General features: G+C 50.5%; 1 protein-coding gene across 2 annotated transcripts in view; it reads right to left on the bottom strand.

The window, feature by feature from the left end:
• Positions 1-14,790, bottom strand: part of Tbxas1 (thromboxane A synthase 1) — a 217,743-nt gene that overhangs the window by 148,976 nt on the left and 53,977 nt on the right. Inside the window, exon 1 of one of the 2 annotated variants that reach the window (XM_046434074.2) lies at positions 5,641-5,984. The exons of the other annotated variant lie outside the window; for it this stretch is intronic. Coding sequence (XP_046290030.1) covers positions 5,641-5,732 — 92 coding nt within the window. The 5' untranslated portion in view covers positions 5,733-5,984. Of the gene's footprint in view, positions 1-5,640; positions 5,985-14,790 lie in introns of those variants that run through there. 2 annotated transcript variants of the gene reach the window in all.

The following is a 14,790-nucleotide window of genomic DNA, read 5'->3' as shown; positions in this document are numbered from 1 at the left end:
GGAATTATCCACAGCCTTTAAAATGGATTTCTAAACTGTGTCCATTAAAATGGATTTCTAAACTGTGTCCATTAAAATGAAGTTTTAAACTGTGTCCATTATTCACACACTTAATGTTTTGTTCCACCAAATGTCACAAATCCTAATGTTGCTTTGCCTGGGAAACTTCCCTACCTAAAATGTTCCTCTCCTCTGCCACCTGCATTCCAAACCCCGGCCTAAGACACTTCCCACTGGCTGGTGACACAGGAAGGACCAAGGGCTAGAGCTAGAGGGGGGGAAATGAGTCCTACATGAGGGTTGGTTCCAAGTAGCATTACCAGCTGCAGGACACCCCGCCCACCCCAGGACCTGTCGCCGAGGAGACTAGGGAACCGGGGCAGAAGAAGGAGCAGTCATTCATGGATCACTTGGTCTCATCTAACTTCCTTTGCATGAGCCACTGCTGGCTTCAGCACAGACCTCAGCATCCACAACCAGAATAGATGTCACCCAGTCCAGATCTAGAAGGTTCCATTGTCATTTGTGACAACTTCCCATATTACACAGCAAGTGCTTTGGTGACATTCCTGAGGGACATGGAGGGACATTGACAACCTGCCAAGGCATATCCCAGCCACCTGGCCAGACAGCTGTGCTTTCTCTTTTTCTCTGATGTGGAACTTGGAGCCAGTCCCACCCATTGGCCCTACTTCTACCTCTAGCCTTCATCCACTCCTGGTTCTGAAGTTCACAAGACACCAGCCTTGGAAGCTCAGAGTCTGCAAAAGGGTCATTTTAATGTTTCCCTCCTCTGTTTAGTAGCCCCTTCCTTCCCAGCAGGCCACAAACACGTCTGACCTCTCTTTCCAGAGATGTCCACCTGGTCCTGTTTGCCCCTCCCTCCATAAGTGTGGTTCACCAACATTAAACAGGTTTCTTTACTGCAGAGACTTTCCCTTTGACCTGCTGTTAATCTCCAAGAATGGCCCATGTGAACACCTGATGCGCCCAACATCTTGAGGATTAGAATGAGGAAGGTTTCAGCCACATTTGGTCTGCAAATTCCCACATTCCAAGACTGGACACGGCTCCCCTCCACCTCTGATTGGACCAGAGAACTCAGTCGTCCCTTGGGATCCACAGGGCTTTGGTACCAGGACTCCCCAAACCCAAGGATGCTCATGGTCCTCATGTAAAATGGGGAGGTATTTGCACATGACCTACACACACCCTGTCCTACACTTTAATGTAATATCTCTGATTACTTACAGGACCCTGTGCAGTGACAATGCCATGCAGATGGTTGTCATGCTGTACCGAGACAGGGAAGAGATGGGGAGATGCCTGTCCGTGTTCAGCACAGCTGAACAGACCAACTACACAGAGCACCAGTGAAGGACAGAGACCCAGGCGTGGATGTGGGAAAGTGTGCCAGGGTTCGTCCACGCGTCACTCATTCTGGTGGCTTCAGTGGGATGCTGGGTACGTGACCAATTCAAGTTTTGCTCAAGTTTTCTAGGATTTTTTTTCCAAATATTTCAGTCTGTGTTTGGTTGAACCCAGCAATGCAAATCCATAGACATGAAGGGCACTGTCCCTAAACGCCTTCCTACTCGAATGAGTTCAAGATGTCTCATGTGGCTCCCATACACCTCCACCCCAATGGTTTCTTTTAAATGAGCCAAGGAGTATATGTGGGTCTAGAATTGGAATCCAGTTCTCCCACAGATAGAGCAAGCTGTCTTCTGAGAGAGAAACTTCTAGCTCTAGCGGTGGACTTTTCTGTGACCATGTTAAGTCTTCTTTAAAAAAATAATTTTAGTTGTAGATGGACACAATACCTTCATTTAATTAATTAATTAATTTGTTTTTATGTGGTGCTGAGGATCAAACCCAGTGCCTCACACATTCTAGGCAGCCACTGAGCTGTAACCCCAGCCCCATCTTAAGTCTTAATAATCCCCATTCATGTTTTAACTTAAACATGTCTTAGAAGAAGCTTGACCACAGTGCTACCGCACTCTGATTCCTACTTTAACAATTTGTACCTCTGGGTCTTGGTACCTAAACTTCAAATGCAGCCTGGCACCAAAAGCCCTTCCACCTCTCCGAGACAGCTCTTCTCCTCCGTATTCCTGTAGCTGCTTAGACTGCCTGGCTCACAGCCTTGTCAGCCAAAATGCCCTGTTACTCTAAGTTCCCTGGACATTCTACTCCCCTGGTAGAAAATGTGAAACCTACATCCCCAGAACTCCATGCCCAAAGCATGATGCTGCTTTCCTCTTTATCACTAGAAAGGAACAATTTCCCATTCTTTAGTAAAATCACTTGTTCTTTCCTAAGTATGCATACTCATTTAAAAAAAAATACAAAAGATGCAGAAAGACTAAGAAAAAAATCAACCATAACTTCACCACTGAAAGAAACCTACTATTAATATTTGGGCTATTTCCTTATACCCTTTCTTAAAGAATAAAGAAATCTTTCTCCTCCCTACAGGAATCCAGCTGCCAGTTCTTAGGCATTGCTTTGAAAGTTTAAGCACACTAGTACTTAAGGTTGCCTTGAGCAAAATTCAAGTCATGCAACTTATTTCTTGGAGTAAGAATTTCAAATCATTTTATACAGAAAAATGGGAGGATTTCTTTTGTTTGTTTGTTTTGTGTTTTATCCTGGTGCTGGGAATCAAAGCCAAGGTCTCATGCATTCCAGGCAAGTGCTCTGCCGCTGAGCTACAGCACAGCTGGAAAATGAGTTTTAAAATATTTTACCTGGCGGGCTGGGGTTGTGGCTTAGTGGTAGAGTGCTCACCTAGCATGCATGGGGCACTGGGTTTGAGCCTCAGCACCACATAAATATAAAATAAAGATATTATGTCCACCTAAAACTAAAAAATCAATATCTAAAAAAATTGTGTTTTTAAAAAAGATATTGTACCTGGAATGTCAATCACTTAGCGTCCTTCTAGACCATCCTCATTGAAAAATGGCATCAGAGGCAATCGGGATGGGGGAGAGATATCAAAATATGCCCCACCTAGTTTATAACAGTCTCTTTTTCATTGAAATGAACTTATTTTGTCTTCTTCCCAAATCCATGCATACAATTAATAATTAGGGTTTACAAAGTCCATGGCATGGTCTGTGTGCTACAAGGTGAGAGGCCGTCTGCAACAGTTAGAAAAGCAGACAGCAAGTTGGCTCACACTGCAACACACTGGGCTTTCAGAAAGGGGGTGAGTCATGTGGCAAGAGATTTAAGATCCGTATGGAACTGCAAAGGCCAACAGAAGACCAGAGGAAGAAAGCACCGGCAGAGGCCAGGGGCAGGAAGGGGCCCTCAGCCAGCATTCACTAGGTGCCAACTATGTGCCAAGCATTGTGAGAGGAAGAGATGGGACAAGGAATCTGATAAAAGCAGTGTTGAGGGGGGATTTATAAGTGCCCTTGGGAAACGGGAAATGCGTCCCCCGGGAAAAGGTCCCAGGTTGGCCGTGGAAGCAAAGAGCAGGGGACGCACACTCCAAGCTCTGCTCGGTGGCCTCCCGGAATGCTGTCTGGAAGAGGAACGTGGAGAGCCCAAGGATGGTTTCCTTTGTGCTGCATCAAGGGGTGGACCCAAGAGCCCCAGACCCAGGGCGCGATCTCCAGAAGCCCCCTCCCCTCCAGCATTGACCTCTCCAGACATCGAGGTCACCCCAGAGCCTCCCTGTCTCCCCTGCCTTGGGCGTCTGACCCGGACCTCCTGTTCCCTGACCTTGCCCGGGGACCTCCCACCTTGCCTGGCACACATTAACAGGTCAATAAATATCTGGGTGATAACAAATGGAAGCCAGCTCTCACTTCCTATTCACCCACCGGGCTTCGAGCCGCTATCTTAATCTCTGCGTCTTTGAACCCAGTTATTAATTTGGCCCTGAGAATAGATTACACACGCACAGCTGCCTTGCTGAGCCGCGTGGGGTCCGTGAGTAGCTGCTGGGAGCCGATTGTAAACACCCTGTTACCGCAGCTTATCAGTCGGGACACAGGCCCCTTTGCGTGATCACAGTCACGTTAATCGATGCCATCCAGTCATCCTCCCACCAGACATCTATTGAGGCCATACTGTACGGCAAGCACAGAGCTGGGAGTCACGCATACAGAAAGAAAAAGGCACCATGAAGTGGAGAAAAGGGTACAATATAAACACTGTGACCACCCGGAGGACTCAGGTGGAACAGAGTCTGACAACCACAGAGAATAGCTATTGATGAAAAACTAATATCAGTAAACACATTTAGCAAGAAATTAAAAATAACCTATACACCCAAACCACTAAAGATGGGAGGGGGTGCCTCTGGGGGTGGAGCCCAGGATCTCACACATGCTGGGCAGGCACTCTACCACTGACCTATTCCCCTAGCCCCAAGACATATTCTCCTCGACTTTTAGGTTTCATAGGGGGTAATTATGATAGCCAACATCTACTATGCACCTACTGCATGCCATGCCTTGTGTATCCGGCTGTGCTAAGCACGGAAACATGCTGAGCTGGATTCTTGGGGATGAGGGGCCAGGCCTAACCATTTGCTCTTGGATTTGCATGTGGCTGGTTTCAATGCCAGATAAGCTACAGATAGAAAAGTTCAAAAGATAATTAAACCAGTTAAAAAGCAAAACGGCACTGGAACTGAAGCCAGGCTTCAGAACCAATTTCCAAGAAGTAATTTCATCATCATAGGACATCAAACGTGACTTCTACTTTCAGCTATGCAAATTCCAAAAGAATAATACCTCATATTTGCATAATGCTTGATGCTTTTCAAAGTGCTTTCTCAGTTATTAATCTACAGGAGGCTTTATTACCACCGGAAACATAAATCAAAATTCTGTTCAAACTCCATTATTTTTTCCACTTTCCCCTCAAAACCCAGAGCCACCTAAATCCAGGTGCTTTCTACTGAGAGGGTAACTCTAATATATGTAACTGACAGAGTGGATATGCACGGATGTAGCATATTGTGAGACCTTCGATCTCCAGACATCACAGATCCAGGGCAGAAAATCTGTGGTTGAATTAACAAGACCAGAGGGGAGCAACCGGTAGTTCAAGTTCAAGATTCTTTCAGGGTCTCAGACTTTGTGGGAGCTGTACATGTTCATTGGAATTCATTCCCTTCTATTAGATATTAGGAAATTAGCTCTACCAGTTTCTCCCTAAGTCCACAAAGTGGCCCACATTTGCCAAACAGATTCCCTGTCTTTTCTGTTTTTATTGTAATAGGAACCAAGAGGCTGAATCTGCTCTAAATCCAACAGAGAGGATCGTGGAAACACGAGGTGAGAAGATAAGACAGGGTATGAGGATAGACTTCTCCCCAAACCGAATGCCTTTCCAATTTGTTTCTTTTTCCATCTCTTTCAAACTTAATTATGTGTGGCGTTCCCAGCCACTGAATCACCAGTGTTTCCTGACACTTCAATCTCATGCATTTTAACAAAAGATTAACCTGCCTGTTTGCTTTTAATTCTGAAGCTGTGTTAATACTCAACTCCCTCTAGATTAGGAAAGAAGAAAAGCACACTCCCACATACCCCACCCCGCACCAGGCACCAGCGAGGCTCCAGGGCTGACACTTCTGCCAACGTCGCTGTCCCTGGGGTTGGCTGCACTTACCATTTCAGGAGGGCCAGGAGAGCCACCAGCAGGGCCACCGTCACCAGGGGGCCACCCGCTTCCAGTTTCAGAAATCCCAAGGCTTCCATCATTCCTCTGAGACCCCAGAGAGGGCGGTCCTCCAGGCAAAAGAGGGGGGTTGATGTCTCTGCCCTGACAGGAGCCCTGAGCTTCAGGTGGAGGAGGAGGAAACAGGCTCCCCAAAACACACCTCGCCAGTGGGTCCCCAAAGTGTGCTCTTTCTCAGAGAGCCTCTTAATAAAGAGGAAGGAAGAGGAGGGGAAAACAAAGGGTTTGAGGGTAAGGCAATGATTCAGCAACTTGGTCTTCTTTGATGACTATACTGTCAACAAACATTTATGTTCACTTCCTTGGGAAGCAAGAGCAGATGGACGGTCCCATGTTTGCTGAGAAACGAGACGGGGGCAGCCATAGACTGCGACTCCCACACGCAGTCCTCCAAGAAGGCCTCTCCTCCAAAGTACGCATCTCTACACGTTCATGATTAAGTGAAGATATGGGTCAGAAGATTATGAGGGTCCTGGAAAAACTTGGGGCGCAACATCAGCCTGATGGAAAACGCTCCCTGCTTTGAGGCCAGCCTCCCCACGGGCTCCCTAGTTCCTGGGGCTGGTGAGCCCACTTGGCTGGGAGGGTCCTGGGCGTCTGGCTGGTGGAGCAGAGCACAGACCTCGGCTGGTGCCAGCCAGGGATCTCATGGTGAGTTGGGAGGTTCCCGGAATGTCTAAAGCACGCCCACGGGCTGTGTGTGTTCAGCTCTGAGCCACCTGGCTGAAGAGACAGAATCACCCTCGGATTAGTCAGCGTATTCCACCTGTGGGAACAACGGGAAGGGCGGATCAGAGAGGTAGGTGGCAGGTCACAACCAGCTGGGGGCTCTGGGCTGTGTTCACAGGCTCAGTACTAGACCCCGGAAGGAGGTGGACGACAAAACAGGGAGACAGAGAAGGTGAATTGCAGGTGGAGAAAAGGGCTGCCAAGGTCATGAGCACGTGGCCGTGATGGGGCATGGGGATGACCCACTGCAGAGCGTGGCCTCAGGTGGGCCTCTGTCTCCCGAGGAAAGCTTCCAGCCCAGACGTGTCCCTGTCCGTGAGGAGTAGTTCATCCCGTGAAGAGCCATCAGCAAAGCCTCAGGGGACCTGTATGAAGGTCCTAGGGTGGGGAGACCCCACATGTCGTTGGCACTGCAGAGAGGCCAGTGCCATCGGAGTCCAGAGAGCCAGCTGGGGCCAGCAGTGGCTGGGAAGAAGAGCTGAGGTCCCCAGAGGCCAGATATCCACTGGGGTCACTGTCAGAAGCTTGGGCTTCATTTTCCAAATCCCTCGAAGTGTCGTGTGGCCACATTTACACAGGTTCCCGAGCCTTGGGCTGGACAGAAGAATTCACTGGGAGGCAAAAGCAGAGGCCTTCTAGGAATCTAGTGCCTCGTCCAGACATGAGGAGGCTTGACCACGGTGGGAAAGGGAGGTGGGAAGGACGAGGTGGGGGTAAGGCATGTTGGGGTGGACTCCATGGAATTCACAGTGGAGCCATGTGAAAGGGAAGTGGAAGGAGAGACCGTGTCTGACTTCCAGACTCCTGACTTGAGCTCTAGGTGTGTAGGGTCCATTGATGAAGACTCGGGAGGTGGAGTGTTGGGAAAATCACAAATTCTGTTCTGATCCTTGAGGTGCCTGGGAGAGGCCTGAGTGGGGCTGTCAAGTCCAAGTAGAATCTCAGCCAAAAACATAAATAATAGCCATAATTAGTCATTGTGACCCAATTTATGGAGTGCCACCCGTGTGCTAGTTGCTCTTCTCTGAGCTTTCGTGTGTTTATTGAATCCTTATGAACAAGTCTTTAAGCCCCATCTTACAGAAGAAGAAACAGAGGCCTGGGCTGTGACTCAAGGCCGTCCCGTGACTTCCTCAAAGATACATTTAAGCCTGGACGTCCTCACTGTAATTGTGGTGTTTATACCCAGAGGAACCGCTGGAGTTTCAGCCATAAAGAAGACGGTGACCCACCCAGGCACCAAGCGCCTTCCTGGCTCCCTGGCTGCCCTGCCCCTCTGTTTTGTTTGCTGGCTCCGTGCCCCCAGCTGCAGCACCCCATCTGGACAGTGTCCTCGGCTGCAGCCCAGCCCTCTTGGATTCCCCTCCCCTCTGTCCCATCCGACCAACACAACGGACCAGGTGTTCTCTCTCCCAGGGCAGGGCCAGCGCTCCACAGGGGCTGACCCTCCATCCGCAGTCCAAGGAGCCGCTGTGCAGGGTGGCAGCAAGTGCCATGGAGCAGCGGCAAGGTCATCATGGCCACAAGTTCAGCCTGGGAGAAGTGACCTTGGACATGACTTCATTCCGTGCATGTAACAGACACGCAGAAAAAAAAATAAAAATAAAGGATTCCGAGGTGAAATAAACATGAAAAAGGCGGGTGGTGTGAGCTTCAAGAAGTTTACTTACTGTGCGACCTCTCAGACACTTGAACCTGCTCATGGGCACAGAGGACATCCAACAGAGGGCCATGGAGACCACCGTTGCCCAAGTGCATCTGACCACAGAATCCATCTGCAGGGACACTTATTAACATACCCCTGATGTAGCTGTAAGGCACATGTTTGAGAAATGTTGACCAAGGAGTAGAACCCCCCCATAATGGAAGTGGCTGGTATGGGGTTCTGTCCTTGTCTAGTGATAGGAGCCAGGTCTCCAGTCCCCTTCTCGGGCTCTTTATCTAGACCACGTCCCTCACATCTCCCTGTGGATATGCTCCTGCCCACCTGGCCGCAGACACTCCTGTTTATGGAGATGGCTTGGCATGCTGGTGGCTGGCCCAGAGATGTCCAGCTTTCTTGAGATGCCAGCTCTCCAGAGGGCGCTGAGTGCACTCTGCCATCCTCTGACTAACATGCCTGGAGCCCCTCCTAGGTGACTCGTGATTTGCGGAGACTGTGAACACTGTGGAGGGGTTTCCACACCCTTTCTGTGCCTTCTGCAGAGTAGAGATAATACTCAAAATCGTGGACCGTAAATTAACCCAGGTGAAGTGCAAGGGTCAGAAATGAGAGATCTAAGGCATTTTCATCAGGAAAGTCACATGGATAAGGACGTATTGCAATTTTAATATCTGCAGTGTGGTGCAGGGACAGTCTGGGTGGGATCTTTCTAGGACGAAGGACAGACAATTGCCATGATATTCGCCGTCATTAAACATTTGAACTTTAACTACTTTATGAACATTTTTATTTTAACAATATGTGTATCCAAAATAATCAACTCAAGGGCTGGGGTTGTAGCTCAGTAGTAGAGCACTTGCCTAGCATGTGTGAGGCAACAGGTTTGATTCTCAGCACCACATAAAAATAAATAAAATAAAAGATCTATTGACAACTAAATAAATATTTTTAAAAAACCAATCAACTCAACAGAACTGTGTGGTAAATATCCTATGATCCCCACTCCCACAAACAACCTCCATTAACAAATCAGTATACACACACTGGGTCTTTTTCCCTGCAAGCACAAATATGTATCTTTTTGGTTTTTGTGGAAAAAAAGGATCATCATGTTCATGCAAATATGCAACTCATCTTTTTAACTTACTCTACCATGAACATCTGGCCATGACCATACCTAGAGAAATATATCATTTATTACCTAGGACTCCAATCGACAGACGTGTTATAATTCACTTAGTGTATCCTCTGTCGAGTGGCATTTGAGGTGTGCCCACATTTCCCCAACTTCCAATGAAATCTTAGAAGTGGAATGGCTGGACCCAAAGTCATGTGTTTCAAAAATTCTGATAGGCCAGGTGTGGTAGTGCATGCTTATAATCCCAACGACTCGGGAGGCTGAGGTAGGAGGATCACAAGTTTGAGGCCAGCCAGAGCAACTTAAAGAGGTTCTAAGCAACTTAGGGAAGTCCTAAGAGACTGAAGTGAGACCTTGTGTCAAAATAAAAAATAGGAAGGGCTGGGGATGTGGCTCAGTGGTAGATTGTCCCTGGGTTCGATCCCCAATGTTACAAAAGGAAAAAAAAAAAAAAAAAGAATGCTGGTATGTTCTACCTTGCACACGGGCAGTATGGCTGTCGCTCCCTGAGTGTGTGCAGGGCCCACTGACCCCACTAGAGAGGCCGCCCCGCAGAGCAGTTCCCTTCCATCTCCGTCCACTCTGAGTCTATCTTTCTCTCCTCCTACCTCCAGGCAGACATCTCCCCAGAGTTGAGTCAACTGTTTTGTCTTGAGTCTTGTGTTTCTTTTTAAGGCTTCCACTCCATAAACTCCATGGTATTTCCTCCATGTTCCCTGTGTTTAAAAACCGCCTGTGCAGATGTCGACGCGGGCCTTCCTCCCCAGTGGAAGGTTCCCAGCTGCTCGGCTCTGAGCTTGACGTCTCTGACGGGGAGAGGCAGAGGCTGAAAGAGGCCACACAGGGCCCTGGGCAGAGATGATAGTGTGTCCTGGGCACCACGGGGACAAACAACTTGGACACGTCACCTCATTTCTGCCTCAGAGCACCCCGGGAGGAGCCGAGCAGCATGTTTCATTCCTGGGTTCCAAGAAATGGGAAGTCTGGTGACATTAGGGGACGGGCCACACTGCCTGTTATCAGACACTTTCTGGAAGCCAGACTCAAGCCCGATCTTCCCGCTTTAAACCGAGTGTTTTTTCCAATAACTCCAAAGTCACACCTCAGCTTTGACTATCTACAGGTCACCTCACCAGTCCAGGTTGTGACACAGTTTACTGATGCCCACTGCCCCAGGCTGCAGAATAGCACATTAAAGGACACCAGAGGTTGGCGTGTGTCCTCGGTCTGCTTCACTTCCTGGCAGTTATCCAGGGGCCCCCTTGGAAGGCAGAAAACCTCAGCTGCCCCCATTCTCCTCAATGTCGCCCAGTATCTTAGGAACTCTGTCCAGTTTGGGGGAATGTAAGATCAGGTCAGGAGGACTCCCCTGTCCCTTCATTCCTGTAGCCAACAGACCCTGAATGAGGTTCTGGGCACTGGCAGTAGAATCCCAGCACATAAGACCCAGGTCTCACCTACAAGGGGCTCAGCTTCCAGCCCAGGGAAATGGACATGGAAACACCCGAGGGCCCTCTGCCATAGCTGTGAAGGCACAGAAATGCACAGGGCTCAGAGAGGACAAAATCGGAGAACAGGAGATGGGCAAAAGGTTTGGAGTAAATGACACCTGAGCTTGGACTAGACGGATGAATTCAGCCACAGAGCAGAATAGATGAGATTGGCACACCTGATGCTTGCTCCAAGGCACTGGAAGCTAGGGAGAGGGGAGACGGGGACAGGCCCCCAGGACAGATCATGCAGGACACTGTGGGCTGTGCCAGGGAGTTCTCATTAATTCCAGGGTCAGAGGGAACTCAGAACAGGAGCTGAAGTTGGCGGCAATGGGATCAGCTTTGCTTCTAGAAGTATCCTCTGGAGGTCTACACCTGAGGTGCAGAGCCGAGCCGGGAGGCTGCAGATCACGTGGGGAGGAGATGATGGCCTCAACAAGGCAGAGGACGTGGAAACGGGGGAGGAGGGCTGGCCCTTGCCATCATGGAAGGCAGAATGACGGTACTTGGTCACTGATTGAGTGTCGGGTGGAGAAGAGAAAAGTGGAGGATAATATCTAAATTTCTGGTGGCATTGAGAGCCCTTGGCGGTGTCACAGAGCACAGTGAGGACTCGGAGAAGGATCACGTGTGGGAAATAATAGTGGCTTTAGCATTTGCATGCTGAGCCCAAGGACCCTGGTGGCCGCACTGGGGAAGATGCTCAGGAGGTAGCCAGACCCACCGAGGGCAGGAGAAAAATCTGATGTGGGGGAGCCGTTTGTTCTTGAGAACCAGTGCATACAGATGGGGCAAAAGTGCAAGATAAAACTGGCCCCAGAGAACACGGTGTCGGGAAGTGGATCAGGGAAAGAATGCTCAGAAGGGCAGCCTGGGCAGGACGGAGCGGGGAAGACCTCAGAGCTGGAAAGCCAACAGCGGGGCGCTCTGTTAGAGCTTAAGGGTGAGGCTTTTTGTTTTCCAGTGACCCAAGTTCAAACCTGCTGCTTCAGTGGTTCAGATGGTCTCAGAAAGCCGCACCACCTCTTCAAAGCTCATTCTGTCACACTGAATCCTGGGGAAATCGGGGTACCCCCAGTAGGCATCTTAGGGCTCTGGCTCACAGTAAGCTCTTACTACATGTGGGCTGTGATAATTGTCACCAAACGCTACCCGAGGACAGTGGCAAAACCAGGAAGTGCCCAGGAACGTTGAATGTTCCAGGAAGACCAAATGAGGTGGCTACGGAAGTGTCTGGATTAGGCAAGTTGGTCATTACAGCCACCCCCAGGATGGCTCTGAGAGAGGTGTGTGTGGAGAGAGGGGACTAGAGAAAATGAGCTTTAGAAGGGGCTGATGCGCCCCCACCTTTGGGTGCCATGATTGAGACATGGGAGAAGGTACAGGCTTGGGCTGGCTGGAGCAACAGCATTTCCAGGTGCTGCTATTTGTAGATCCCCCATGAAGTGAGAATGCCCCTTGCATTGGGGGACTTGTGAGAGACAGCAGCCATCTGTGTGCATCCCCTGCCTGTGATAAGGGCAGAGCTCTCTCTTCCCTTTGTGGTTGCTATGGAGATGTGGATGGGTGCATAAACAGCTCTGAGGTCTATGTCAAATCTTGATTTGTATTGGTTGTGAGGGCAGGGACCATATTTCATACATCATTGTACCACCACACCGCCTGTCGCCTTGCAATCTCTTCTTCTTGCCTGGTTCTCGTTAACATCTGCAGGCCGATGGCTCCCATACCACTCTCTCCAGCCCAGTTCCCATCCCCGAGTTTCAAACTAAGATACCCAGCTGCCCACTGGCCTCCTCTGACAAGCGTCCCGCAAACGCTACGGAACGGAAATCTCTAAAACTAGGCTCCTCACCGTGACCTCCTTCCTGCATCAGCCTCAGGCTGTGTTCTTTATCTTTCTAAATGGTACCCGCCTCCACTCAGCCCCAGGCTGGAAACTCGGGCTCATTCTGGACTCTTCCCTCTTTCTCAGCCCCAGCCTCACCCCCACATTCAGTGAGTCGCCGAGCCCTGCTGGTTCTGCCTCCTGGGTCTCTTCTGGCCAGGACTCCCGGGTCCATTCACTCCAGTTCGTTCTATTGGTTCAACCAATGCCCTGGCGGCTCCTCAGCACTGGCTCTGTCCCGGGCCAGGAGGACGCACAGGGGCAGCAAAGGAGCAGGGTTCCTGACCTCACAGAGCCTGCATCTAGAAAGGCGTCCACTCACCCAGCACCAACCTCAGCTCCACCATCTCTCTCAGGATGGCGGGGCCCTACGGGGTGTCCCAGCCTCGTTCATTCAGCGTTTATTTATTGAGTGGGTACTGGGTGCGGGCGCAGTGCTGGGTGCACCTGAACAAAGTGGAAAAGACGGACCGGCCAGGAGGCATTGGCAGGGGGCACGATGGGGCAGGACGATGGGAGAGCTGAGCAGGGGTGGGAACATCGGAGATCTGGTGCGCTGTGTGAAGACCTGCGACTGCCCTCCAAAGTGGGAAAGGCGACCATTGAAGGACTTAAAGCAGGCGAGTGATGTGATGCTATTTAGGCCAAGTGGATCCCATCTGGCTTCATTATTAAAATAAAGATGGAGCTCATCGGACGATAAGCTGACACCTGCCCATCAACCTCACCTGGGCGCCCTCGTCACATGCCGGGCGAGCTGCAGGGACACTACCATTCGGACCTTGACGGTAAGTGTTGTCAGCAGGCGGAGACAGTGTTGTGGACTGTAGCCGGTTCTTGATGCTACTGTAGCCCATCCCATCTGCTTCACATTGCAGCCTCTCTCTCAGTGTATGTCACCTGTGATCTCAGCTTGTCAGATGTTGACACTCTCTAAATTGTCATCAAATCTCTCCTGGCACTCCTCATGGCTGAATGTGGTCACATGTCGGTGATGAGGTGCGGGACGTGGTTCCCTGGGTGAACATGGAGTCGGTGCTGGCTTGGTGGCCTTGAGACAAGTCTGGGAGCTTTCAGCAACCCCCACGCCTGGGACAGTCACTTTACACAGGGTTGGTTGGGCACTGGGGGGACAGACCGCATGCCCCGACAACAGAATTCAGCATCCACAGTCTGAGAGCAAGAGAGCGTGAGCATTATTCCTCCAGTTGTCAGCACCAGAATGTCCCACCACAGAGTAAAAAGAGCACTGTGACCTGTATGTAGAGGGCCACTAACAAGGATCATAAAGCAGGAGATTGGCTGTCAACTAGAAGTTTGGGCAACATCTGCCTCTAAGGGAATTCAGCATGGGGTAGAGGGACTCCCCACCCCCACCAGGCGTGGCGATGTGGAGCAGGGGTTGAGTCTGGGGGAGGGATGGAGCGAGGAGCGCCAGGGTCTTCAGGGCTTCCTGTCCCAGAAGCGTGTTCCTCATCTAAAGCTCAGAGGTGGGCGCTCAGTGGGTAGATTCCACACAGCGACTCGGGAATTCAGGATCCTCCCTTTGGTGACCTCATCATCCGCTAGGAGCGTCCGAAACCAGTTGGCAATCGGGGAAGAGCGAAGAGGGTGATGTGGAGAAGGGACCTACAGGTCAGTCCTGGAAACGTCCCCACTTTCTTTGCTTTGGCCACACCTAATGGCAAGGATGGCTGGGAATGGAGTGGGCACAGGGGGAAGGAAACAGGTTGGCAAACACGTAGCATTCCTGTCACAGGCAGGGACCCATCCAGGGTGTTCTCAGACCAGGCTCCTGGCTAGGAAAGAAGCCACCAGAGCAGAGTGGACAGTGGCAACTGAGGCTCCTGAGACAACGTTCAGGAGCCAAAGGACCAGGGATGAGGAAAGACCAGCTTTAAAGACGAGGAGGGGCTGACGTGTGGCCAGTCGTCCTGACTGTCCCCCGGGAGGCCGCGAGCAGGGCGTCTGCTCTATCTCGTTGCCAGGAGGCTGCCTACAGCCCCATGAAGCCTCTGCAGCTGTCCAGGTTCTTGGTGCTCACCTTCAACCACCCCACAGACCCTCCGGAATATAGTGCCTACTTGAACCAAGTCCCGGTTCTCCACACCCCAAAGAGCAATGCAAACCAGAAATAGTCCTCGGCTTGGAAAGTCCATCTTGTGCCAAG

This window comes from Marmota monax, unplaced genomic scaffold (genome assembly GCF_021218885.2).
Source record: "Marmota monax isolate L192 unplaced genomic scaffold, Marmota_monax_Labrador192_F-V1.1 WCK01_AAM20220418_F8-fsc00122, whole genome shotgun sequence".
Taxonomy (NCBI): domain Eukaryota; kingdom Metazoa; phylum Chordata; class Mammalia; order Rodentia; family Sciuridae; genus Marmota; species Marmota monax.
The sequence above is the reverse complement of the archived record's forward strand: the minus strand, read 5'-3'. Positions and strand labels throughout refer to the sequence as shown.